The following is a 25098-nucleotide window of genomic DNA, read 5'->3' as shown; positions in this document are numbered from 1 at the left end:
CAATCACAAGTTGCATGTATGCATTCAGAGTTTAGAGAAGTTTTTCCCTCTTAAATGGAAATGTTTATATATCAGCTGACATCTCAGTTGACACTGTAATCCTGAGCACAAGGGTTGATCAATAAAAGTTTTATGGCTATGAGATAATTGTGGATGAGACACAAGTGATTCTGGTTGTTTTCTATCTTTGCAAATAATAAATAAGAATATTCCCGTCTTAAAGACATATTTATTAGAATTTTTAAAGCACTTGGTATTACAAATATATCTTTGAGATGCAAGATTGAGAATTTATTGCTGCATGCCTTTCTTCTGTGAACACAAAGCTGTGGTATTATTGTGCAGTAAAATATGCAAGCTCTCTGGATAAGTTTTTTAATAGTTGATATTCCTATTCTCTTTATCAAGTGCCCAGAAAATCTCTTAGCTTTTATATAATTTCACCTTTGCTCCCTTTCCTCAATATACATTTGACTTACCCTGATTAATTTTAATATTGTTAATAACCTTGTTAGTGCCTCAGTGGCCCTGTGCAAGAGAAGAATACAGTGATAGAGTGTCACTAGGGAAGGATCTGTGACTGTGAATCATGGCTCTATCATCTATCAGTTTCTACAGCCAGAAACTGACTCTGGCTTGGCTGGGACCCTTGGGAGGGAGCCAGAGCTCTGCCCCAGCCTTCTTCACTTGTGTGTGGGATAGCAGTAAGCAGGCAGCTCTGCTTTTCTTTCCTATTTGAAGAATGGAGTTAGCAGGATGGCTGATTAGAGAGATTGTTTGGGACTTAGTCTCTTTCAAAGCTGTTTAGGCCATAAGTACTATCTGTTTCTTGATGATTCTTTTTTTAAAGTATTGTCACAACTCTGGAGTGTTGTAAGACCTTTTACCTTAGAACCTTGAAATATCTTTAAAGCATCAGTTAGTTCCAGCATTCCTGTGAGTGAGTTAACAGTTTCCCATGTTTTACAAATTGGTAAATAAGACAATGGAAAATGAAAATAAAAAAGTTATATAAGACCACAGAAACTTGATTTGTACTCCGTCACAGTGATTAAGTCGGATGTATTTTGTGTACCAGACAGTTGTCAATGACTTTCTGAAAATCATAGCAAACTCAGATTAGCAAGTCTTCTGTGTCTTTAGCATATTGATGTTTGTGACTGGCCAGCTTGGAGCCTAATTCTTTGCTGTTATCTATCAATGACTGTGTTTAGTAATGATTGTTTCCTTGAAGAAAGTAAAATTTGGGCAAAGAACTGGGTGTTCTTAATGATGTATTTCTGACACTTATTTCTTTAACTTTTGGCAGGAGTTTAAATGTTTTTGGCCTGGTTTTCCATTATGTACAATAATTTGTCTTCCTTGAGGAGTTAATGATGTTATTTAATATTTCCCCACAGCACTGGAAATGGGATATTTCTAAATCCACTCATAACAAAAAATAAAAAAAAACCCAAAACACATGAGCTGGGCATAAAAATCTAAATGTTTCTCATTTAGAAACATTTCTCATTTCTCAGGAAACTCATTGCCTTTACTTGAGTGCAAGTGCAGTGGGATATCTTGGAAGCTATTCCTTGGATCCTAGTTCTGAAGGACATACACCCTAACGCATTAATAGCCCCATCTGATGTAAGAACATGTTCTTTGGTTAAGGAATGGAAAAGTCAATTGATTAGATTTTTCAAATCAAGAAGTTAAGTGTCATGCCAATTATTTTCCTGTATTTTTGGTAGGTTCTTATGAAATTATACAAATAAAATGTTTATATTTGTGAAGGAATTTGTGTATTCTTACTTCTTTCTTAAGTAGGAATAGAAAGCCACAGAACAACCAAGGGTGTGGAGTGAGTCTGTTTTTTTTAAGGTGACTCTTCCCGCAGCATTCATTTTGTGGGCAGAGGTTTTGCATGTGTCCTTCCACTCTAAAATGCACTAATGTAACTTTTAGGATAGATGGGGTTCACAGGCCGCTTTTCACAAATGTGAGAAGCTCTTTGGATTCTGATTCTTTTTTTCTTGTCTAACGTTTAGAGTTCTGCATCCTCAACACGATCATAGACTGTGGTTAAACAATTTCTATTCATGGACCTGTAGCGATTGCTTAGTGGCAGTTGGATGGCGTTTGACATGGTACTGTGGCAGATCCTAAATTAAGACTCAAGCTTTTCTTTGAATTAAAAATAATAATAATAACAATCCAACCTCACCTGCGTTGTCTGTCTTAAACGTGCGTCTGTCTTTGTTTTTGCAGCTCCATTTTGCCTGAAACTTTATCAGGAGATTTTGCAGTCTTCTAATGGGGCTTTGCTATGGACTTTCCTGAAACCTTTATTACATGGGAAGATACTGTACAATTCAAATATCAACATGATTGACCTGGTAATGGAGAAGGTGAGTATCAAAAGAAACACTATTTCTGTTTATTGATTTTGTCTTTGTACTTAATTTTAAAGGTCCACTTCTTTCAGGGTAGATAGAAGCAATTGGATAATTGCCTTTCAGAAAACTGGATTCACCCTGCCCCCTGAATTCTCACCTTGTTCCCACTTTAAGCTTAATATTTCTATTAACTTTTATCCTACTTGTTACAGTGGTTTCACCTCAGTGCAAAAAGCAGAATTTTGTTCAAAAAGTCCCTTAAACCTTGTATAGAAAGATTAAAAAGAATACATTAGCAGATGTGTGGTGTGAATCATGCTGTATCAAGGTGTAGAATATACATATTCCAAGTGAGCTTTTGCCCTCAACATTTTCTTATGATGGGAAATCTAATGGGGCAGCACAGGGAGCTGTGTGGAAGGGATACCTCAGGAATGAAAGCCTGTTCTGAGGGAGTCACTGAGCTGCATTTAAAAAAAAAAACAAAACAAAACCAACCTATAGTGCATCCTTCCTGATTATGTTTCTAACACCAGTAGTATGAATGACCAGTAGCAGCTGAGCAGCCATATGTGTGGATGCTGATGACTTGATATTATTCAACAATTTTACTGTCTGCAGTTTTGGTATGGTAGGTGCTCTATCTCGAGCATGATTATCTACAATGACATATTTGTTCATGACTAGCTTTGAGGCACTTCTGTAAGAGGAGGGATGATGACTTATTTTAAGTACACATCAGAGTTCTGTGCAAATTTTGCATTTATCTTGCAAATATATGATTTTTACCCTGGTATATTACTTATTGCAAGAATGGTAATTTAGGTTAATTTAAAATTAGAAAAAAGCATTGCTGCTTGTAAGTAGTACACAAAAAGACTGTAGTAACTTTAAATGTGATGGTAACTATTTTCCATGTAAATGGAGTACAGTGTGGTATTCTGACTTATGCTCTAAAAAGATAATAAAAAAAACTAAGCCAAAAAGCACATACTAGATAGCAGATACTAGGTAACTTTATAGTTTCTGCTGTGATCAGAAATAAGGTTTCAGTGATTTCATATTTTGCAGTTAAATAACTTAATTTGCACAACAGGCCATCTCTCTGGAGCTGAGTATAATTATTTTAAAATTTTTAGTCAGCTAGAAATGAAGCTGCTCTTGATGTTCATAGATGGAAATTCTATAAAGAATGAGTTGTAAGAAATGATAAAAATTCCAAATCGTTTTGAATACATAATTATATTCTATGTTATGATGACATTTAGAATAATGCATTTAAGATATTTCCACATTATTTTGCCAATTAATATGCCAAAACCACATTCTTTAAAGCATCTGTAAGAAAGAGACATCTCCTGACATACATTGTGTTCCCCTATAGATCTTATAGTGAAATCAAGACTGAGTAATACAGTTCAGAATGAAGTTTGCTTGTGGTTTGAGGTTTTTTTTTATGCTCTTGAACAATACAAAGATGCCTCTAGCACAATGTCTCATTCTCATTATGTATTCTCAGGCTCACAAAAGTTCCATCAGCTTATTCAGGAATCTGTGTAAATACACCCCCACCTTTCCCCCAAACCTGTAGATCTAACAAGCAATTATGGATGTGTATCTGTTTATGTGTAAATATGAAGTAGTAGGAAAGTTTCTTCAACAATTTTTTCATTTGTTTTATTACAGAAGCCTATCGGCTATTGCTTGAACAGAAACAAAATTTAAATGCAAAATATTGTCCCAGCTATCTCAAACACAGCTGCTAAAAACTGACCCTGTAGCCCTTACACAGCCAAATCTACTGAAATTGGAACAGAAGTTCTAATTTCCTTTAGACTATGTGACCACGTGGCAGCTATTTGCTAGAAGAAAAAAAGTAGAGGTTTAAAACTAAAAAGAACATTGATGTTTGTATACTAAGATATATTCTGTAAGTTTTTCACATGGACTATTTTGTTTCAAGACTGTATAGTTGACCATTGTTTGATAAATTGTGAGGTTGCTGGTTTTACCTTCTGAGAATTGAACAGTTCTAATGTGTAGAATAACAGCGACCACCACAGATACAGGCTGTAGTGTTGACTGAGAGCAAAAAAGTTCGGTGACAACTGGCATCCAGGAGTTCAAAGACCACATGTGACGTCTTTGATCCTTGCTTTTGCAACTGAATTTTCTGCCACTGATGAGCTGATCTTATGAAAGTATTTCTTATTTCAAAAGATTCTCAGAGTTGATCTTATATTCAGGCAATCACAACTTTGTGCTATTTCTTTGTAGATGGAAGAGTCAGTATATATATATATATATAAATATAAATGTAGCAAGATGATTGAGAAATGAAAGAAAGAAAACTAGTCTAGCAAATTCATTAATTTCAGTTTCCTGCCTTTTTGTCTAGTATAATTAGAAAAAATAATAATGAGTTGAGTTAGTTCTTATTCTAAACTTATATATCCTGTCTGGCTTTGCATAAGCACACTTGACTTGTTAGCCTGTTATAAGATGTCATTATAAAAGCAGTTCAATAAGCTCAAAATACCATTCTTATTTATTCTTACATCAGGAAGAGGCTTAGACATATTCAATCCAGACAGCGCTGTAGTTGATATTGAAGACTCTAATTTTAATCAAAGGCAATATCCAGCCTAGGTGTAACAAAGAATATTTATTTTAATGGATCTTCATTGATTAGGAAGAAGAGAACTTGAAGAGAATTTCTATTAAACATCAAAGTCCAGCTAGTCATTAGCATACAAACTCACAGGAGCTGCTTTACCATATAAGATTAAGCATTCATCTTGCCCTAGGTTCTGATTCCTACTGTAATCTGTAAAGGTGTAGAGGGAAGAACTGAAGAACATGTCAGTAAAGTGGTATTCCCACCAAATACTGTCCCAACTTCCAAAAACTTAAGGTTCAGGCTTGTCAGGACTTTACTGCTATAATTTGTCCATTTGCTTTTTGAGCTTATATAAACTCTTAGTATTCATAGTCTCTGTAGTGAGATGTTCTGTATCAACAACTTCTTCCTCACTTTCTTGTTCTTCAACTGAGGCAACTTCTTTTTTAAAATCCTGCATTTATATCTCCCAATTATATTTATTTCTATTCTCTATTTCCACTATTACTCCTTATTGTAATTTATTATTATTACTATTATTATAGCAAAATTAAAATTTGCTTAGTACAGATTTCAGAATTATTAGTCTGTAGTCCCCTGGTTCCCCTAGCATCTTTTTTTATGAATAGCATTGCATTTGTTATTTTCCAGTTCCCCAATAACTAGGGAATTTTAATCAGGAGGTTACACTACAGTGAGTACTTCAACTATTTAACCCTTAAATGCTCTTAGAATTCTTGTCTGGATGTTATCTTGTCCTGGAAACTACTTATTGTTCATTTTGTCAAATTGTGTGACTTTTTCTTTTTTTTACTACTGCTTCAATTTGAGACAGATTATCTAAAGTGTTCTCCACGTAGAAGGCTTCTGACACAGGAACTTCCCAGAGGCCTAGTGTGGTGAATGAGAAAGTAAAAAAAAATTAAACAAAAACCTTTTTTTCCTAGTCTGTCTTGTTTTCTTATTTGGATGTAACTTCAATTTTTTAAAAGGATGTTTTCTAATAACTTCCTGCTGTGTAGTGTGTGTGTGTGCATGCATATGGTCTTTATCAAGTCTTTATCAAATCTTTTTTTGATAGGCAATATGTATTTCTTCAGTTTCCTCTATGCTTCCTTAAATAGTCTGTGTACCTCCTGCACACAACTTATCTCTTTGCTGCTTTTAATTTCTTTCAAATAAGCTTCTACATTATATAAAGTTCATCTTTTCCAAAAATCCATGCTGCTGCAGTAATTTTTTTTTATTGTTTGTATAAGGAGGTTGAATACAAGCATGTTATAGTTACTGTAGCTCTTTGAAAGTGACTTCAGGAAACAAAAAAAAAATCTTTTGCACTGTTCAGAATCAAGTCAAGAAGCACAAGAGCTCAGTAGAGCTCAGATCTTACAAGCCACTTGATATAACAATTTCTAATGATGTCTGAAAATTTGATCTCCTTGTGTTCCAGTGTGACCTGTGCTTGCTCTGTAGCAGGGAAATACCAATCTCCCATTTTGGCTGTTTGCTACCCTTGCAGCCTTTCTGGTCTCCCTCAGCTTGTCACCATCACGCCTGGACAGCGGGTTACATGATCCTAATATTCAGGCCTGGGATTTCAGTCCATGAGGTTTCTGTGTTGCTCGTTAGCAGAAGAACTTGTTTAGCTGATTTGACACCAAACTTTAGTTTGACATTTAAGATCACTCTCCCTTTGAAAGTGGAATGGGGAATCTCATAGAGGTTAAATGCATAAATTCTTTCAGGAAAATGAAATTAGCTGTAAGAGTCTCTTTGGGGCCTTCTGTGCTACAAACGGGAAGAAAGAACAACCACAAATTGTTTTCCCATGTTGTGATAGGAGTGGGATTTTGCAAAAGGCACTTAAAATACTATGGCAAAAATTGTGTACTTTCAATAGGAATTATTGCAAAAAATGTGGTCCCAAATTAGAGTTTACAACTCATTGCAAACACTCTGCTGGGAAATGTCATGATCTCTACCATAATAACAATGCTGGATTGTTCTTAAATGTACTTCTGTGACTGATAACACCAATTGAAACAAAAAGATACTGCTATATTTTCTAATCTTGAGTACACTTGTGATCTGTTTAAAACAGGCTGGAAAAAATTGATGGTTGTTTGCTAGTGGCTGAGAGAGAAATTGTAGCTTATGTTTGATTGGGACAGAGAATATTTTGCTATACTCAAGTCTTCCTCTGTGAGAGTATTTTGAAATAGATTGATTGGTCAGTTTAATTTATTGTCCAGACCATGCTTCCAAATTTCACTTTTATTATATATTCAGTCAAAGAAGTTTGAATAAAAGACCCACAAAGTCTGCAAAGGCTTTCTTTTGAATATGTCCTAGCTGTATATTTTTTTCTGTCTTTCTGAAGCACCTCTATGATACTCTGTATGAAAGAGATATAAAATAAAGAGGTATTTATGATACTTCAGGTAGGAAACATACACGCTGCAGGAAGACTTTTCTTTGATTTGCTTGGTATTCAGAGACTGCAACAAATACTTTTCATTTCTTAAGTAGAAGAAAGAAAACGTGGATATCCTTACTGCTGACTATCAAAGTGAAATGGAAAGGAGTTGCAGAAGATCTGAAGCATGCCATTTTTTCCTGTTTCTTAAGATTTGCTATGCACAGTTTTTACTTAATTTGTCTTCATGTATTCTTTTTCCCAGGCTAATTTCACTTTTGGTTTTGTGGAAAACTTGAAGACTTATTCTGAGTCATGGCTTAGGATGTCTGAGGTTTTTAAAACCAGTGGAAATGTCCTCACGGTCTCAAGACTGCAGGTTGGTGAACTGTGGGAGGGCTTCCTATTTTCCAATTATTTGCTATGTGATCTAGACAGAATTTCTATACATGTAAAACTGCCCATCTGTCTGGCTTCAGATTTAAAAAGAGCTGAAAAAAAGGCGGATTAGCTTTAGGTTATGAGCCTACGGTGTGATACTGAGAAACTTCTGAGGTGAAAATACTTAAAAGCAATGTTACCTCTCTATGTCCAGTATTACCAGGCAGCAGGGGAAATAAAACAAGTAGGTACACCTACAAGCTTTATACACTTATTTAAAACAAACGTAAGATTGTAGGAAATAAAATATTTTCTGGAACTTGCTTGTTTATTACTTTTTCCAACAATGTGTGCAACTGATAAAAAAAACTGATGTAGGAAATATTGACTAAAAAAAAAAAGACCATTGTTGTTACTGGGATTTTTTCCATTCTACATATGTGTCCTTTTTTTTCCCCAATAAAATTTAATTTTGCCATGTTTGACTTGTGAAAACATGCATGGCTGTTACACTTCGGAAAAATAAGCAGACTCCTGTCATGGCCCATACATATCAATTGAACTGTTACTTTCAAGTTCAATTAAGGAATGATGCTAGTAATAATGCACTAGACTTGCAGATCCCAGGATGCTTTTGTAGAGCTAATAATTTTCCCCCCCCCTAGAACTTGGCAAATGAGGAAAAGAAGTTAAAATAATGTAAAAGGAATTCCCAAATGCCAGGTTTTTAAAGATTTTATTTTACTACTGCCAGTGCTAATAGTATAGTGGCCCAAAAGTCTTGCAGAAAAAGAAAATGGAGTTCTGTCCCAGCAGACTTGCAAGGACATTAGAATGGACTCACAGTTAAAATATTTGCAGTAAAAGAGGACAGTGATGGACAGCAGTGGGGAGTGAGTATATGTTCTGCTGTTTATCTGAAATGTGTGGAGTCAACCTGTTAAGAGGGGAAGACTGAAGACATGGAGAGGCTAAGTGACCTCCAGTGTTGTGCAGGAAATCTTGGTAATGGAATTGAACATGAATACATATGTATATTTTATATTTCTTTAGAGAAGATAAACCTGATGTAACATCTAACATTTTCATTTTAGGAAGCACTGCAAAGCAATTTCATAAAGCACTTTATAGAAAGTAATTTGGATATTGACATGGAAAAACTCTTTAAAAAAATGCAAGTATATGGTATGTACATAAAAATGCATGTACTGATTACCCTTATTGGACTTTAACTTGAACTTAGAACTACATTCAGTTGAAATTGAATGTTTTACTTACTTAAATACTAAAGTACCAGACTTTAAATTCTTGTTGAGTTAGTCTCAAATATTTCTAATCGTCTTTTTTCTTCTGAGTGACTGGATAATTTGCATTTCAAAATATTGAAAGACTTGAAAAATGTGGTAACAAATTAGACGTGGCAAACTGTCATGGGGGTGTTATAAACATAAGAGCTATACTTAAAAGGAGGGAAAGGAGAAGTAATCCCGACAGCCACAGTTCCATTAAGTAGTAGTAAATCTTTGTAGTAAATTTTGAAGGAAATTTATATACTTTAAATGGAAATAAAAATTATATTGGATACAATGTGTTTTATCAAAAGCTGTCTGTATTTTTTTCTCCTTTTATTGAGAATTAGTTGCGTCTGGTCTCCTTGAGCCTCGGAAAAGCGTGAGATATGGTTATAATCAGGGAGCAGCAAGGTTGGGCTCAGGTCAGTAGAGAGTAATCAGGGTCAGACCCAGCCCTGGGATGGCGAGGCAGGGCCACGGGGGTGAAGCTGAGGCCAGGCCATGATGTCACCCCATGGGTAGACGTCTGGGCCCAGATCAGCAGGTCCATGGCCAGGTCCATATCCAGGCTGTGATGTGGTGGGAGCTGCAGCCTGGGGCAGGCCCAGCCGCAGCTCTGATGGGAAAGGGGTGGCCCTGGTGCAGGTGTCTGCATGGGGCTGCCCAGCAGTGTCCCCCTGGGTCACAGCCATCCTTGGCTACACCCTTTCTGCATTGGTACTGAGCCCTGGCAGCCAGACCTCCAGGACTAGTGAGTATGCCCTCCAGGGCCAGATGAATATCCCAAGGGGAACAGTTTATAATGGAAGAGATGGGGATGACTATGAGTAATTTTGGGTATACAGGGATTTAAGGAGGAGAAGAGAAAGAATTGTGCTGGAAATTCAAGTTACTTAAAGATTTTATAAGAATTTGATAATTGAAAAAAATTCAGTATGTCCCACTGTCAGTAGTGTAGATGCATGATAATTAAAATGGTTGCTGACATGTGCCAGAAGGAACTGTCCATACCAAAGCAGAGTCTAATGTCATTTAAGAAAAATTCGTGATTTTGAGGACCAGAAAGAGAGAAAGCTGGGATAAAATGCAATAACAGATAGCATGACATCATGTACAAAGGAAGCTGCGTGCTTCCTAGAGGAGGATAGTGGTAGAGAGGACAGATCTGTGTAGGCTGTTACCAGTGAGTGTTAGGATAATTGTAAGCCAGACACAAATCTGTTCCAGTCATTTGTTGGAGGAGGGCAGTGATGAGCTCTCAGATGTCCCCATGAAAGGTCTGTGTGGTCCTCATTGCTGGAAAAAATTGACTTTACAGCAATACAGGTTAAGTCTACTCTACAGTAAAAGAATTAAGTCTAGAGCTAAAATAAACAAATAAATGTACCTAAAGTGCAACTTTTGTTGGATTTTGGTACTCGCCTCTAAGCAGGAGGTGGACAAAATCCACTGAAGCTCCTGAGAGCTTGTAAATGATGAGTGTGTTCTCAGTCTTAAATTGTACTACTGCCCTGAGCTGGTGCTGTCATGGTTGGCGTGAGCTGAAATTCTTGGCTTTTCTTTTGCACACAGGATATGAGATTTAATTAAAACTGGCCTTGATTTGAAGGTTGTATTTGAAGGCTAGGACTAGCTGTGCACACTTTCACTAAGAAAAATGGTGTCCAGAATTCAATCCAGAAAGTAGGAATCTGGGCTCAGTATCTTTCTTAGGCGGGGGACTCAGACTTGAATCCACTATCTCTCAGGAAGATTTTCTTAACCACTGAGCTGTTGCCTAGTCTGGGTCAGGCACAGCTCACCCCTCATGGTGAAGCTGGATCACAATACAACTAAAATAACCCCACAGAATCACTCAATCGGAAAGATAGGAGGGAGGAAAGAGCAAGTCTCTTAACCCGCAAGGCCTGCTGGAAACATAGCTGTCTCAATATATTAGTTGAGTAATAGACAGATTTTGTTTGTTTGGATCTAACACTGGCAACTACATGATAGGTTATGGGCAAACAATATTTCATTAAGTCGATATCAAGATCTCTGGAGTTATCAGGTCTGTCTTCACTGTTGTAGACATCATCACAGAAATCTGTGCATGTGTTTCTCAAGTTTTAGCTTTTTAACAGAGCTAAGGACATCTAACAACACGTAATAAATGTTTAATAGTCTTGGATGGTGAATACATGAAATCATTTAAGTAGAATGGCTTATGAAACTAGAATTTCTTTATTTTAATGGAATACAGTCAATAAAATTAACATCATATAAAAAGTGAAAATCAATATGGGCTATAGATCAAAATAGCATTTATGCCTTTGTGAAGCTGATCTGTCCAAAATGCCAGAGCACTCTTCTGCATTTACACTTTGATTACAATTCTTTTTACAGATTCGCTTTGTCATTTTGCTTTTTGAAAAATGACTATGCCCTCTTATTTTTATGTTGGTTTTGTACGTGGTTTTTTGTTCATTTTATTAGTCTATTATCATGTGCAGCTGTTACTGTAAACCTCTGTTCTTATAGGTTTTTTTAAATTTCATTACTTTTATACTGCATCAGATTTTTAGTCCTGTAATTATCTTGCTTGGATCCAATTAAAGTCTTAAATGTATCCATATATGTTATTGGTTTTACCACTCACAATCTGTTTATTTCCATCCAAAGCTCAAGTTTTCTGAAATCACCTAATCTGTGGGATTATGTATTGTCTTCTAACTAAAGCAAATATTCCCTTGGTTTATTACATCTACACTTGCATTAAGTTGACTTCTTATTATGCTCAAATCTAAGGTGCTTGTGTTTGCATCTTTTTTCCCTTCTCTACGATGCTATAAAAATGGTGAACAGTCTTAGTGACATGTTGTTCACCCTGTTACTTCTGCTGGAAAGTGTCGTGGGCACCGAGTGGATTGATGTAGAACTCTTCCAACCTCTCTATAAAATTATCATGCTATAAGACCTTGCAAAGTTACCAATTTCTAAAACTGTTTTACAGGGTTACTGTGTCAGTTTTACTCATGTGGAACAAAGTAAATATTAACTGAGGACAGAGAAGTTTGTGGTTTTCTTTTTAAACCCTTCTTTACTTTCTAAACCAGCTTTGTGTTCACAAGGCAACTGTATTCCTCTATGCTTGCTTTCCAACCCAGCAATTTGCAATAATTTCCTGGGTGTAGTCTATTTTACATAAACCCTGTCCTACTAGAGCTTGTGAGCTCCTTGCTGGGCACAGTCCTTACAAACCTCTCAGGAGGCACTGGGAAGCAGTTGTCCTGCAGGCTCTTTTAGATTCTTGCTTTCTGAGTCTCTCTCGTCCTTCTTCTGTGATTTCTCCCAGATGTGAAGTGTTTTTTCACTACCAAGGAATCTCCCTTATGGAGGGCTACATGTGACCTGAGATGTAACAGCCAGAGTAAAAACAAACCAGGTGGCTTTCCTCCATGCTACCCATCTACTGCCCTCATTGTAATGAAATAGTTTAATGCACATATAGAAAGCTGGAAACAAATAGCTCTAACATCGTCACTGAAAACTGTGCCACCACCAAAATCACTAGATAACTAGAAACTTTCTCCTAATTTCTGAATTAGAAATCTAATTTCTAAATGCATTAATTGCTGATTTATTCCAATTTATTCTTCTTGCAACCTTTTACTTAAATAGGACTTCTATCTAGTAGATTTACATAAACCAGTTAGATTTCCTCCCAGTTACTTAATGATAGGTTAAACAAGCTAAGTGGAACATGAGGGCTGAGTTGGTATGTAACAAAGTATGAAGATAATAGTGAAAACAGATTTGCCGAGTTTTTTATTCATAATTGCTACACTTATAAATGGGAAAAATACAAGATAGGCAATTCTATAGATCTTAATTCTAAAACTTTCCTGTGGATTGTATCTGTTCATATATATGTGTTATTTCTACATTAGAGTACAGAACTTCATGCACATTGTGAAAGACAATATTTTGCTTCAGAAACATTTAAGTATGCCATACTCTAAGCAAGCAGCAAGCTAGTTGGTATTTCTTATGCTAAAACATTCAATAGTTTCATTCATAAGAGAGAAGTTTTTTTAGTTAATTATTGATTTCAAATTGAGGTCTTTCAAAGATCAGCTGGTTAAGAGATCTGTAGTGATTTGTGTGTGTGTGTGTATATATATATATATAGGGCTATATATAATTACACACACACACACAGATATATATAAAAATATATATATGAAAACTTAACCCTACTACTTGGGCTTTATGTTAGGAATATTCTGTTCTCTCTAATGCCACAAAACAAGTAGCAGCATAGGTATTTTATATGTGTTATTTCTACATTAGAGTACAGAACTTCATGCACATTGTGAAAGACAATATTTTGCTTCAGAAACATTTAAGTATGCCATACTCTAAGCAAGCAGCAAGCTAGTTGGTATTTCTTATGCTAAAACATTCAATAGTTTCATTCATAAGAGAGAAGTTTTTTTAGTTAATTATTGATTTCAAATTGAGGTCTTTCAAAGATCAGCTGGTTAAGAGATCTGTAGTGATTTGTGTGTGTGTGTGTGTGTATATATATATAGGGCTATATATAATTACACACACACACACAGATATATATAAAAATATATATATATATGAAAACTTAACCCTACTACTTGGGCTTTATGTTAGGAATATTCTGTTCTCTCTAATGCCACAAAACAAGTAGCAGCATAGGTATTTCCTTTGCTGTCCTCCTCAAGGATAGCAGTAAATAAGACATATAGTATCTATATTTGACGCTGTTTTCTCTCAACCCATGAACTGACCCTGTCATTGCTTGCCTGTCTTCTGAGTTCTAGACTATCAGTTCCTCTACTTTTTCTCCTTGTGATCTTTATCCTTTCTCACTGGTAACCATGTCTCTTCTCCAGACTACTCCATACGTTTTTCCACTTATCTGCCTTCCTATTGTAATATTTCCTGTGCTGATGCTGAATAACATCTATGATCCAGGGTTTGTCTGTCACCACTGTTATCAAATGAGGTCATCACCTATCCTTTTTAAAGCCTATATCTTCAAATGAGTCTTGAAAAATTTAAGATGGAAACTTGTGTTGGATGTTTTATAACATTGTTTATTACCTGACAAATTCAGATGTTTCCATTAAATCCAGATGAGTTAAGATTGTTTCTAGATCATGCTATCCTTCTGGTTATTCTCTCAAACATAAGGATATAGCACTATCTCTACATTCTCTACCAACGGATGAAGATCTGAATTCCTCCAAAGGTTCAGTGTTTTCAGAAACCAGGCTTTGGTTGAGGTATACATTAATCCTGGATTCATAGACAAGATCAAAGTCAAAATGAAGGGGTTGTAGGCTTTTTTCAGATGCTTTTTAAATGTAGGGCTTGAGTTAAAATGCTTATGCCCTATATAACAAGGTGTTTGAAATATTTGCAGTGTCAAGGAGAGAAGAACTGGCCAATACATTACCAGATGAAAGGGATGAATCTCTGTTGTGATGTTCGAAGTACAATAACTCGCTTGTATTTGTGGTAGTAGTTATGGAAAGATAAGGAAATGTTAAAAGTCCTACAGCTTCAAGGACACGGTCTCTTTCTAGAACTTTGCTAGAATTTGTTACATATTTGTTGCTCTGAAATTGAAGGAAAACATAGCTAAGGACTTGTAAAAGCCACTGAAACATGAACTACACTTCCACAAGTTCACACTAAAATTCCTATATTTTTAAAACTTCTTCCTTTTTTTAAATACAAAGGGTATTTACTTTTATAGGATGTGCAAGTGAGAACGTACCTCTCTGTTCTGTTCATTAAACTAAGGAAGTCCAATTTGTTTCCTCATCTTAGAAACTATGATGAACAAGATGCTTAACAGCTCAGCAAGTAAACAGATTGACCTGTTGCCACAGCTTGTAGTAAATATCTCTTCCTGTGTGTTACTGGACCGTTTCCAGCCTTTTGACTCTGTTGAGAAATTGGAGGAGAAGGCTCATGAACTCATGCAGCAAAATAATTTTTTGGCTAGTAAGTACCTTATTTAAAATGTATATTGATAGAAAACATCAGACTTTGTAGTTCTTGTCTGCGCTTGTTGATAAGGTAGGTTAAGCTTACACAGTTTCAAAGTATGTATTAAAACACATATAATACAGGCAAAATAAAGCACGTTTACCTTAGAGGTATTCCCCAACATTTGAATGCTGCAATATATGCTGTAAAGACTAATTATATTGTTGTTTTAAGTATGGAACTGCCAAATGAATCCTTGGAGCCTGTTATTTCTAACAAAATATTGAAAAGAATAGTCATAAATATTTAAAGTAGAATAAAAAGAGCTGAAAAATATATAGTACTGAGGAAACTTGACTACTTATTATGAGAAGATCATCTAGTTAACATCCTTTCAAATTTTAATTTTTATATCCTTGGCTTTGCAAAAAGGAGGAAAGAAAGGGTTTTTTTGGTAAGTTTTATTCTTAAACCAGCACCTCAGAGAAATTAACTTGTTTATTCAGAGTAAATAAATTTTTAAGCAACAGATATATTTCTTTTCTTCCCTGGGATTACACTCTCTATCCTTTTCCTACATTATATCCTTATTGCTGAGAATCAATAAATTGTACAAAAGCGTTTAAAAGACAAGAATGTTTTTCTTATTACATACACTTTTTCTTCTCGCATAAAATGCTTTAAGTTGCATTTAGCCTTTCCAAAAGAGAGCCCTATTTAAGTCTATATAAAGTGTGCCACAATTTTTTCCCCTGTTGTTTTGTTTTTTATTGTCTCTCTGGACTCCTATAAGTCCACAACAGAAGACATGTCAAAGCAGGTCTAGAGAATGAAACTACTCAGTCTGGAATCCTACGTTTGTTCTGTAACCCGCACAGTACCCCCATTTGCAGAATGTGGAAATGACCACCCTCCATCAATATAAAACCAACAGCCATAGATACCATGAGATAAGGAAAATTTCTCAGGAGTATTTCGTAGGGAGTGAAATTGTTTGCCCCTTCAAGGGAAGAAACAGACAGATAGATCTTGGTCCCCAGGAAATTGAATAGTCAAGTTCTAGATCAATTTTGCTTCCACTTACATAAGGAAAAGTCATAAGCTAACATAAGCCAAAGCATTTATTGGGAGTTTTTTCAGTACTGTGGCCTTATAATCTCTTCACATGCCTAAAGAGGGAAGATGGCATTTTAAGGGACCTAATGTGTCCAACATGTCAATATCACATGCTCAGATATAGGCATACATTCCTTTCCATAGTAAGATGAAATTGAAGTGGAATTTTTCTTGCTTTCTTTGTAGTCTTCAAAGCCTTCATAGCCTTCAAAGCCTTCATAGCCTCATGAAAGGTCTTAGGAAATTAAACGTTTGCATAAATGGGAAAATGAGATTGGCCAGTTGAAAAAATAAGCTTTACAGCAAAGTATTCTATATCATATTATCTTTCAGAGAGCCAGGTGGCAGGTAAGACATCTCTCCCCTTTCCTAAGGAAAAAAGGTCAACATTTCACATTCACCAAGAAGTCCTAAAAAGTCTGGACCATCCAGAAAGAAAATACAACCAATTTGCTGCATTTGACTTCACCTTTCCAGCTACAGATTAAGCTTTCATCTGGTGTTTTTTTTTTTTAATACAGAGCTAGAGAAAATAAATATGCAAATTCTGGTGTGCTAAAACAGAAGTTTTGTAATTGACTCAGAAATTAAGAATCAGAGTAAATTTTAGTGGCTTAGTACTGTTTACTTTGTCACACACTTCCAGGGGTTGTTATCCTTTGATGGACAAATTTCATGGCTACTGCTTTCACTGTGGAATTGAGATCAGTCCCCAAAAAGGAGTTAAATCTGGAGACAAAAAGAATAAACCGTAATTCAAAATAACAAATCACAGAAGGAATTTTCTCAGATAAAAATGATTGTTGCAAACCCATTTATCATGTGAATAATTTTTTACATTTCATATTCATAAATGTAAAAAATGTAAGTCTCTACGAAACCTACCATTCTTGTTTTGGGGGGTCAAGAAACTTTAGAGGCCTGCCCTGACAGGTAAGTGCATCCTACTATCATACGATAACTGGCCATGAGTTAGCTATGTAAATAGCATAAATCATATAAGCTTGGGTATGAAGCTCCTTTTCTTCTTGTGTCAGGTATCATCTTCAATACACCAAAGAACAAGACACAAGACTCTAGCAATCTCCTTCCACGACACATTTCATATACAATTAGAACCAGTGTTCTCTATAGCATGAGAACGGATTTGATTAAAAACCCAGCGTGGAAATCCCATCCCCAGAAGTTGCCAGCTCATGGGTTTAAATACAACCACATCTTTATTCCTCTTCAAGACATGATTGAAAGGGCAATTATTTCAGCACAGACTGGGACAGATACCTCAGACCCAGCCATTCAGGTGCAAGCCATGCCTTACCCTTGTCACACCAGTGATCTGTAAGTAAACTTTCAGCTTTTTAATTCAATATGTTATCCTTATTAGATTAGTGCTAGAGGACTTGGGAAGCTACTAGGTCATTGTACTGATTGAATGTATATCTCAGCACAGGATTGAACCAGTATGTCCAATACCAGAATACTGCAGCATAGCAAATGTTGTTTAACAGCTGTCACCACAACACATTATGTAACTTCTGTCTGGCAAATGGCCCCTTACAAGCTGTTTGCAGGTGTACTGTGGAGTAGTCTGCTGGACAGAGTCTGTGTCAACATATTGTGCAACTAACTTAGATTATGCTAAGAAACCCACCTTCCATCCTTAGTTGTCCTGTAGACAAACTGTAAATTGGTCCCTGGTACGTGTTGAAATACAGTGTAAAGTTGATAAAGCAAAAGAAAAGTATAGGATTGTCCTTTGTAAAACCATCAAAGCATCCTGACTATTAGAATTTAAAATTAGTCAGTGGTAATAAATCTGTTAAAGTGGAGCAAAAGTTGACTGGCTCATGTTATTCCTTACTGTCCAATTATATTACTTTGCCATAGACACAAATCTGAATTCTGTTTGACTTTGAATGGAGCCCTAAAGAGTGATTACATCAGTTGTATTGCTGACAAATACTAACATAATATTATAGTACCAATACATATATTTAGCTTGTTACATGAAAAATAAGCAATTCTAACAAGAACAAGAATAAGTCATTGCTCATGTCAGATCTTATTTTGTGCATACTTTGAGAATGGTCCCAGTATTAACCTATTGACATTCTGCTAAAAAATATTTTACCTTTGGGGCCTAACAACTCTGTATATATTTTCTTTCCTAGATTCTTGAACAACATAGGGTTTTTTTTCCCACTTATGATGATGTTAACATGGACGGTTTCTGTTGCTGGCATGGTTCGCAAGATGGTTTATGAAAGAGAAATTCATCTTGAAGAGGTAAGAGGCAGATTAGCCTCTGAAAATAAAATTTATTTATTAAAATGTACCAAAATACAAACCTTAAATTTTGAGGTACTTTTATGTACTCATAATCCAGCTGGCTTTGTTTTCATTTGTTTCCTCTGGGCAGTAGGTTCTAGTTATAGCTGCCAACTCAGATTCACAATGTTGTTTGAGCATCAGTCCTCTTAGTATGTAAATGTTGTCCCTGAGACAAAAAGCAACAAGCAAAAGATCCATAAAAGTTGAAGCTGGAAACTGTTGTTTGGAAAAAGTCCTTGCAATTAGAATGGTTTTTATTTTGGATTTTTTTTCACGTTTTGTTATACGTGACAAAATGACAAAACTTCCTAAACCAAATTAAAAATTTGCCATGTACTGTGTAATTATCAGAAATACAAGAGAGGATGACAGAAAAAAATGGGACAATTATTTGCTTACATCAACAGCTAGTCTTAGCAGGTGCTAAGCATATGGAAGGACAGGGAGTTTTATGATACATTTCTTGTATGGATAAATACACTTTTTTGGAAGAATTATACTGGTCTTTATACTGCTGGAGTATGCTTTTTTAATTTGGGAAATTATCTAATTTCTCTAAAACTTTGTTGTAACATAAGCCTTATTTTTTTTTTAATACTTTAAAATATTAAATCAACTTCATAAAGTTAATTTTGATCATCTTATGAAAAATGTTTCAGAAGTAGTATTAGCTTGTTTCCAAAAGCATTTTTTTTTAAAAAAGAGGGGTGATACCTCATACTTGGCTAAATTACTATTTGCATGCTAATACATAAAGGTTTACAAACGTATGCATACGTTACTTTTAGTTCAGCAACAGGCAGGGAAAAAACATTTGTTCATACAGTGCTGTACATATCCTCAGTACTTTTTAGAGTATAAAAAAGCAAACTCTTCAGTGGTAAGTAATCTGACATCTGGTCCTGCAACCCCTATGCAAAACAGAGTTGTGCCTGAGCACTGGGATTCCTTGTGTTAGTATGTGATAAGCTCAGAGGCAGCCCTGCTCAGAACCATGTTTGATCAAGGAGAGAACAGGAGATGGGGTAGCGTGGGAAAAAAGACAAGTAATTTAAAGGGAAGATGACAACCTTTGGGGAGCTGGTGGTGTCTTGGTGGCAACATGTTTTGCTCAAAAAAAAAAAAAAAAGAAGAAGAAAAGAGAAGAAAATTTCTTTCCTAACTTTCTTTGTTGTCTTGCAGTATATGAAGACAATGGGTGTACATCCAGCCATTCATTTCTTTGCTTGGTTTCTGGAGAATGTCATAGTGCTCACAATAAGCAGCTGTGCTCTGACCATCATTTTAAAAGCAAGTGGTATCTTTGCTTATAGCAATGGCTTCCTAATCTTCCTTTTTCTCCTGGATTTTGGAGTTACAGTTATTATGTTAAGCTATTTTTTGGGAGCATTTTTTAGCAGTGCCAATACAGCAGCTCTGTGTGCCAGCCTTGTGTATATGATCAGTTTTTTACCCTACATAGTTTTGTTGGTCTTGCAGAACCAGTTGAGTTTCACCAACCAGACTATAATGGTAAATATTTCTTTTCCTTTTCTAATTTTTCTCCTCCAACCCTAACTGTGGATTTCCATAGTTTTGAAACTTTAGACTATAATTTACTTATTTTTTCCCAGGTTTCTGTTTGCTTTTGTGTTTCACTGGAAATAAGTCACATTAATAGATATCCAACTGAGAAAATGTTTTGAATGTAGAAAGGAATCAAAAATAGATTTTCAGGGAAATTTTGTAAACCTACAAAAAATATAAGGAAGTTGCATTCCTCATGCTCATGAGTTCTCTTTATGCTTTGGCCTCAAAATATTTGTCATGTTAGTGTACTTTCAAGCACACCTGATTACATGCCACTCCTGAAAGTCATTATTTGTTTGGAGGAAAACTTGTGTTTGATTCTCTGTTGAGTGCAACTGGGGATTAGATCAGAAATCTGTCTAATGTTTATCTAGCTATACAGTCTGAGGTATATGTTTCTTTGGCATCGGTTCTCCCATGTCCTTTTCTGTTTTATGTATGCTATAGGCTGTTTTATGTCTTTGTACTGTCTTAACATACTATATCCCTGAGTGGGACATCAAATATCACTATCATAAAATGCAAACCATATTTCACACATTATGGCTTCACTCTTTCAAAATAACTCACATACCAAATTAAGCTGGTGGAATAATTCATACATTATTAAAAAAAATAGATACTTTTTCAGTGCTAACCGGTCAGATAAAATATATTGGTTCTTTGCATACAAGTAAGCGCAGATGTAAGACTGCAGAATTCAGGTGTAAATAGGCAGGGTGGAATTTTGGGGTTTTTTTTTTTCCTGTTCTGTTTTTTTCCCCTCCTCTGCCTGGACCCTCACAGGGGGAAAAGTATGCATCAGATAACTTGCACACTTTAAAATCAGTTATTTCAAAATAACTCTTCAGATATCCTGCATTTGCTGAAGATCAGAGGCAACAGCATGTGAAGAGAGGGGAGAGGCCATCAAGTGAGGTGGTGAAACCTTAGCAATGTAAAAGGCAGGGACTCAACTGATGGGAATTAGCATGAACTTTTCTGTACAAAAATGTAATCCATACCACTAATAATTTTGAATTTTTTTCTAAGTAGCAGCCTATGTCATACTTCTTTCTTCAGACAGGTGGCAGGATGTGTTCCTTCTGTGTCAAATATTGCAAAAACCTTATTTAATTGCTTTATTTTAAAATAGGAGATAAAATGAACTTTCAAACTGCAGAACTTTATCACTGAGTAATGCTTATTAATTTTAGTAATGTTTTGGATCTCCCCATCAGCCTTCATGTGCTTGCCAGTGTTTTTCCATTGATCATCAGTCACACTTCCTTGTTATACTACATCATTGACTGCTCATTGTCCATTTTGTACTTTTGTGATACAGCATGACTATGTTGCTTCTTGGAAGTCAAATGTCATTTCCTTTCACAAAAATGCTGTCTCAGCATATAGTACCCAGTGTGCGTGTTCCTTCTGCCTCTGTATATTCTTGAGTTTTGGTCTTACAAAAATGAGTAGTACCACTGCTCTTACTACAGAAAGTATATTCCTGTAATGATTTACAGTGTTATACGTTATATATTTTCATTATGTGGTAGATTTATGATGGTCTATAACTTGTTATAAAGTTAAATAATGCTTTCCAATATTAATAACTAGGTTAGTGGAGCTCTTTAACATGGAACAAATACTACTGTAGTATGTGGGGGAGTATTGTTAAAAGGAGACAACGACAATTAGCCTATGTGAAACAAAGGTCTATTTATTTTGTGCTTGCTTTTAATATCATAAGTTATTTTATTTCATGGAGCTTGTTAATGATGTGTTTTATTTGATGTTCACATCCTGTTTCTCCTCTGGTGTTATAGTGTCTTCTGTCTACAACTGCCTTTGGGCAAGGAGTATTTTTCATTACATTCTTTGAGGGCCAAGAAATAGGTAAGCTCTCTGGTTAGAAGAAAAGCTTTGTAATTATTATTTAAAGAACTACAGCTGGAAACATTTTCCACCTTATTCTGAAAAAAATCTTTAATCATGAGTTAACTTGATAGATCATAACAGGAGAAAAACCTTATTAATGCCCCTTGAAAACCAAGTTAAGCTTGTGCTGCTTTCTAGCAGTACATTAAAGTGGGCTTAGCACTACTCTATTTGCAATACACATTGGAGGAAAATCTCCACATCCTGTTAGATGATAGAATGAGTGTATTCAGCCAATGAAATTGTTCTGGAGATGCAAACCCAAACTTTCTATTCAGTGAAATTCAGTAGAGCTACCTAAGGGTGAGCATCTGCCTGAATATTATTTCACTTATTGAATGTGTTATTTCTCTCAATCTAGTGGAGGAAGCTTTGGCAAGGCATTTAGAGCAGTTTCTTGGAAGTCCTCATTGATGTCAGTGGAAACTCTAATGCTTTGCTTTCTGGTGAGGATATCAACAGGGAATTTTGTAGGATCACAAAATACTTGAGGTTGGAAGGGACCTCTGGAGGTCATCTAGTCCACCCCTGTTGCTCAAGCAGGACCACCTACAGCTGCTTGCCCAGGACCATGTCCAGATGGCTTTGGAAGGTTGGAGACTCCACAGCCTCTCTGGGCAACCTGTGCCAGTGCTCAGTCACCCTCACAGTGAAAAAGTGTTTCCTGATGTTCAGAGGGAACCTCCTGTGTTTCAGTTTGTGCCCATTGCCTTTTGTCCTGTCACTGGGCACCACTGAAAAGAGCCTCGCTTTGTCTTTGCACCTTCCTTTCAGGTATTTATATACATTCATAAGATCCCCCTCGAGCCTTCTCTTCTCTAGGCTGAACAGTCCCAGCTTTCTCAGCCTTTCCTCATAGGAGAGATGCTCCAGTCCCTTAATCACCTCTGTGGCCCTTCACTGGACTCTCTGCAGTACCTCCATGTCTCTCTTGCACTGGGAAGCCCAGAACTGGACACAGTACTCCAGGCATGGCCTCACCAGTGCTGAATAAAGAGGAAGGATCACCTCCCTCAACACACTGGCCATGCTTTGATTAAGACAGCCCAGGATATCATCAACTTTCTTTGTGGCAAGAGCACATTGTTAGCTCATGTTCAACTTGGTGTCCACCAGGACCCCCAGGTCCTTCTCTGCAAAGTTGCTATCTAGCTGGGTGTCCCCCAGTGTATATTGGTGCATGGGGTTGTTCCTTGGCAGGTGCAGGACTTTGCAGTTCTTGTTAAACTTCATGAGGTTCCTGTCAGCCTGTTTTGCCAGCCTGTTCAGGCCTCTCTGGGTGGCAGCATGACCCTCTTGCATATCAGCCACTCTTCCCAGTTTTGTGTCATCAGCAAACTTGCTGAGGATACACTCTGCCCCATTATCCAAATCATTAATGAAGATGCTAAACAGGATCAGACTCACTATTGGCCCCTGGGGTACACTGCTAGTTATTGACTTTCAGCTGGACTTCATGCCACTGATCAACACCCTCTGGGCCTGGCCATTCAGCCAGATTGCAATCCACCTCACTGTCTACTCATCCATCTCATACTTCTTTAGCTTCTTTAGGAGGATCTTATGGGAGACAATGTCAGAAACTTTACTGAAGTCCAGGTAGACAAGATCTACTAGTCTCCCCTCATCTACCAGGCCAGTCTTTTCATTGTAGAAGTTTAATCAAGTTGGTCAAGCATGACTTCCTCTTGGTGAAGCTATGCTCACTACTCCTGATGATATTCTTGTTCTTCGTGTGCCTGGAAATGGTTTCCAGGATTAGCTGCTCCATCACCTTCCCAGGGATCCAGATGAGGCTGACTGGCCTGTAGTTCCCTGGGCCCTCCTTCTTGAAGATAGGAGTAATATTTGCTTTTCTCCAGTCTTTGGGCACTTCTCCCAGCTGCCATGATCGATCAAAGATTATTGAAAGTGGCCTTGCAATGACATCTGCCAGCTCCCTCAGTGCTTTTGGGTGCATCCCAACAGGGTTCATGGACTTATGTATGTGCAGTTTGCATAAGTAATCCCTGACCTGATCCTCTTCCACTAAAGGTACATGATCCCTGCTCCAGACTTTTCCCTTGGTCTCTGGGACCTGGGATTTCTGAAGACCAGACCTGCTAGTAAAGACTGAGGCAAAGGTGGCATTCAGTACCTCAACCTTTTCCACATCCTGTGTAAACAGGTACTCTGTCTCGTTGAGCAGTGGGCCCACGTTTTCCCTAGCCTTCCTTTTGTCACCTATGTACTTACAGAAGCCCTTCTTGTGGTCTTTGACATCCCTGGCCAGATTCAATTCCATTTGGGCTTTAGCTTTCGCAACTTCATCCCTGGATGCTCGAACAATGTTTCTGTATTCCTCACAGGTTATCCGTCCTTGGCCACGCCCTCTGTATGCTTCCTTTCTGTGTCTGAGTTTGGCCAGGAGCTCCTTGTTCATCCACGCAGGCCTCCTGGCATTTCTACCTGACTTTGTATTCATTGGGTTGGACTACTCTTGAGCTTGGTAGATGTGTCTGGGTTTATACATGCACTAGTGTATAGCACAATGGAGGTTTATGAGAACAATATTGTACAGAACAAGAACAGTGTAAGTTATTCACTCTCAACATAATGCTAAGATGAATATTTAACTATTATACACTGGAAAGTAAGAAAAAAAATTACTTTTACTTTGTAAAGTATATTGTACGGTCCTCCTGTATGACACTATTCATACTCAGCCTGAGTAGCATCTTGTCTCCACAAGCCTGGAGGCAGCTGGTGAAATCCCCACTGAGCTACTGTGCAGGTGCAGAAATGCATGAGAACACCCTATTATGTTTAAGCGTTAGGAAGAAAAAAATCTTTGGAAACCGACTAGATGTTTTAACACATTGCTACATGTTCTAACATGGTGAGCCCTATTATCCCCAAGCTAAGAGCTGCCCCTATTGATGTTGAAGTTTTAGAAAAGTGAGAAGTGAATGTCTGGGCCCTTGATAAATGTCTACAAAAAATATACATTTATGTATCTAAATATATTAAGGGATGTAATCCCTTTCTTTTTTTTACTACTAGGGCAAGATCAATATTGAT

At 36.7% G+C, this 25098-nt stretch overlaps 1 protein-coding gene across 1 annotated transcript in view; it reads left to right on the top strand.

Annotated features, from left to right (window-relative positions):
- The window catches only part of ABCA13 (ATP-binding cassette, sub-family A (ABC1), member 13), a 211841-nt gene that overhangs the window by 65375 nt on the left and 121368 nt on the right, over positions 1–25098 (top strand). Inside the window, exons 22-30 of the mRNA XM_009330486.1 lie at positions 1053–1084; positions 2254–2393; positions 7683–7796; positions 8893–8983; positions 14941–15117; positions 17256–17556; positions 18390–18504; positions 19732–20061; positions 21927–21996. Of these exons, the coding sequence (XP_009328761.1) occupies positions 1053–1084; positions 2254–2393; positions 7683–7796; positions 8893–8983; positions 14941–15117; positions 17256–17556; positions 18390–18504; positions 19732–20061; positions 21927–21996 (1370 nt within the window). The remainder of the gene's footprint in view (positions 1–1052; positions 1085–2253; positions 2394–7682; positions 7797–8892; positions 8984–14940; positions 15118–17255; positions 17557–18389; positions 18505–19731; positions 20062–21926; positions 21997–25098) is intronic.

This window comes from Pygoscelis adeliae, unplaced genomic scaffold (assembly GCF_000699105.1).
Source record: "Pygoscelis adeliae isolate BGI_AS28 unplaced genomic scaffold, ASM69910v1 Scaffold78, whole genome shotgun sequence".
Lineage (NCBI taxonomy): Eukaryota > Metazoa > Chordata > Aves > Sphenisciformes > Spheniscidae > Pygoscelis > Pygoscelis adeliae.
This window is presented reverse-complemented; position numbering and strand designations above follow the sequence as displayed.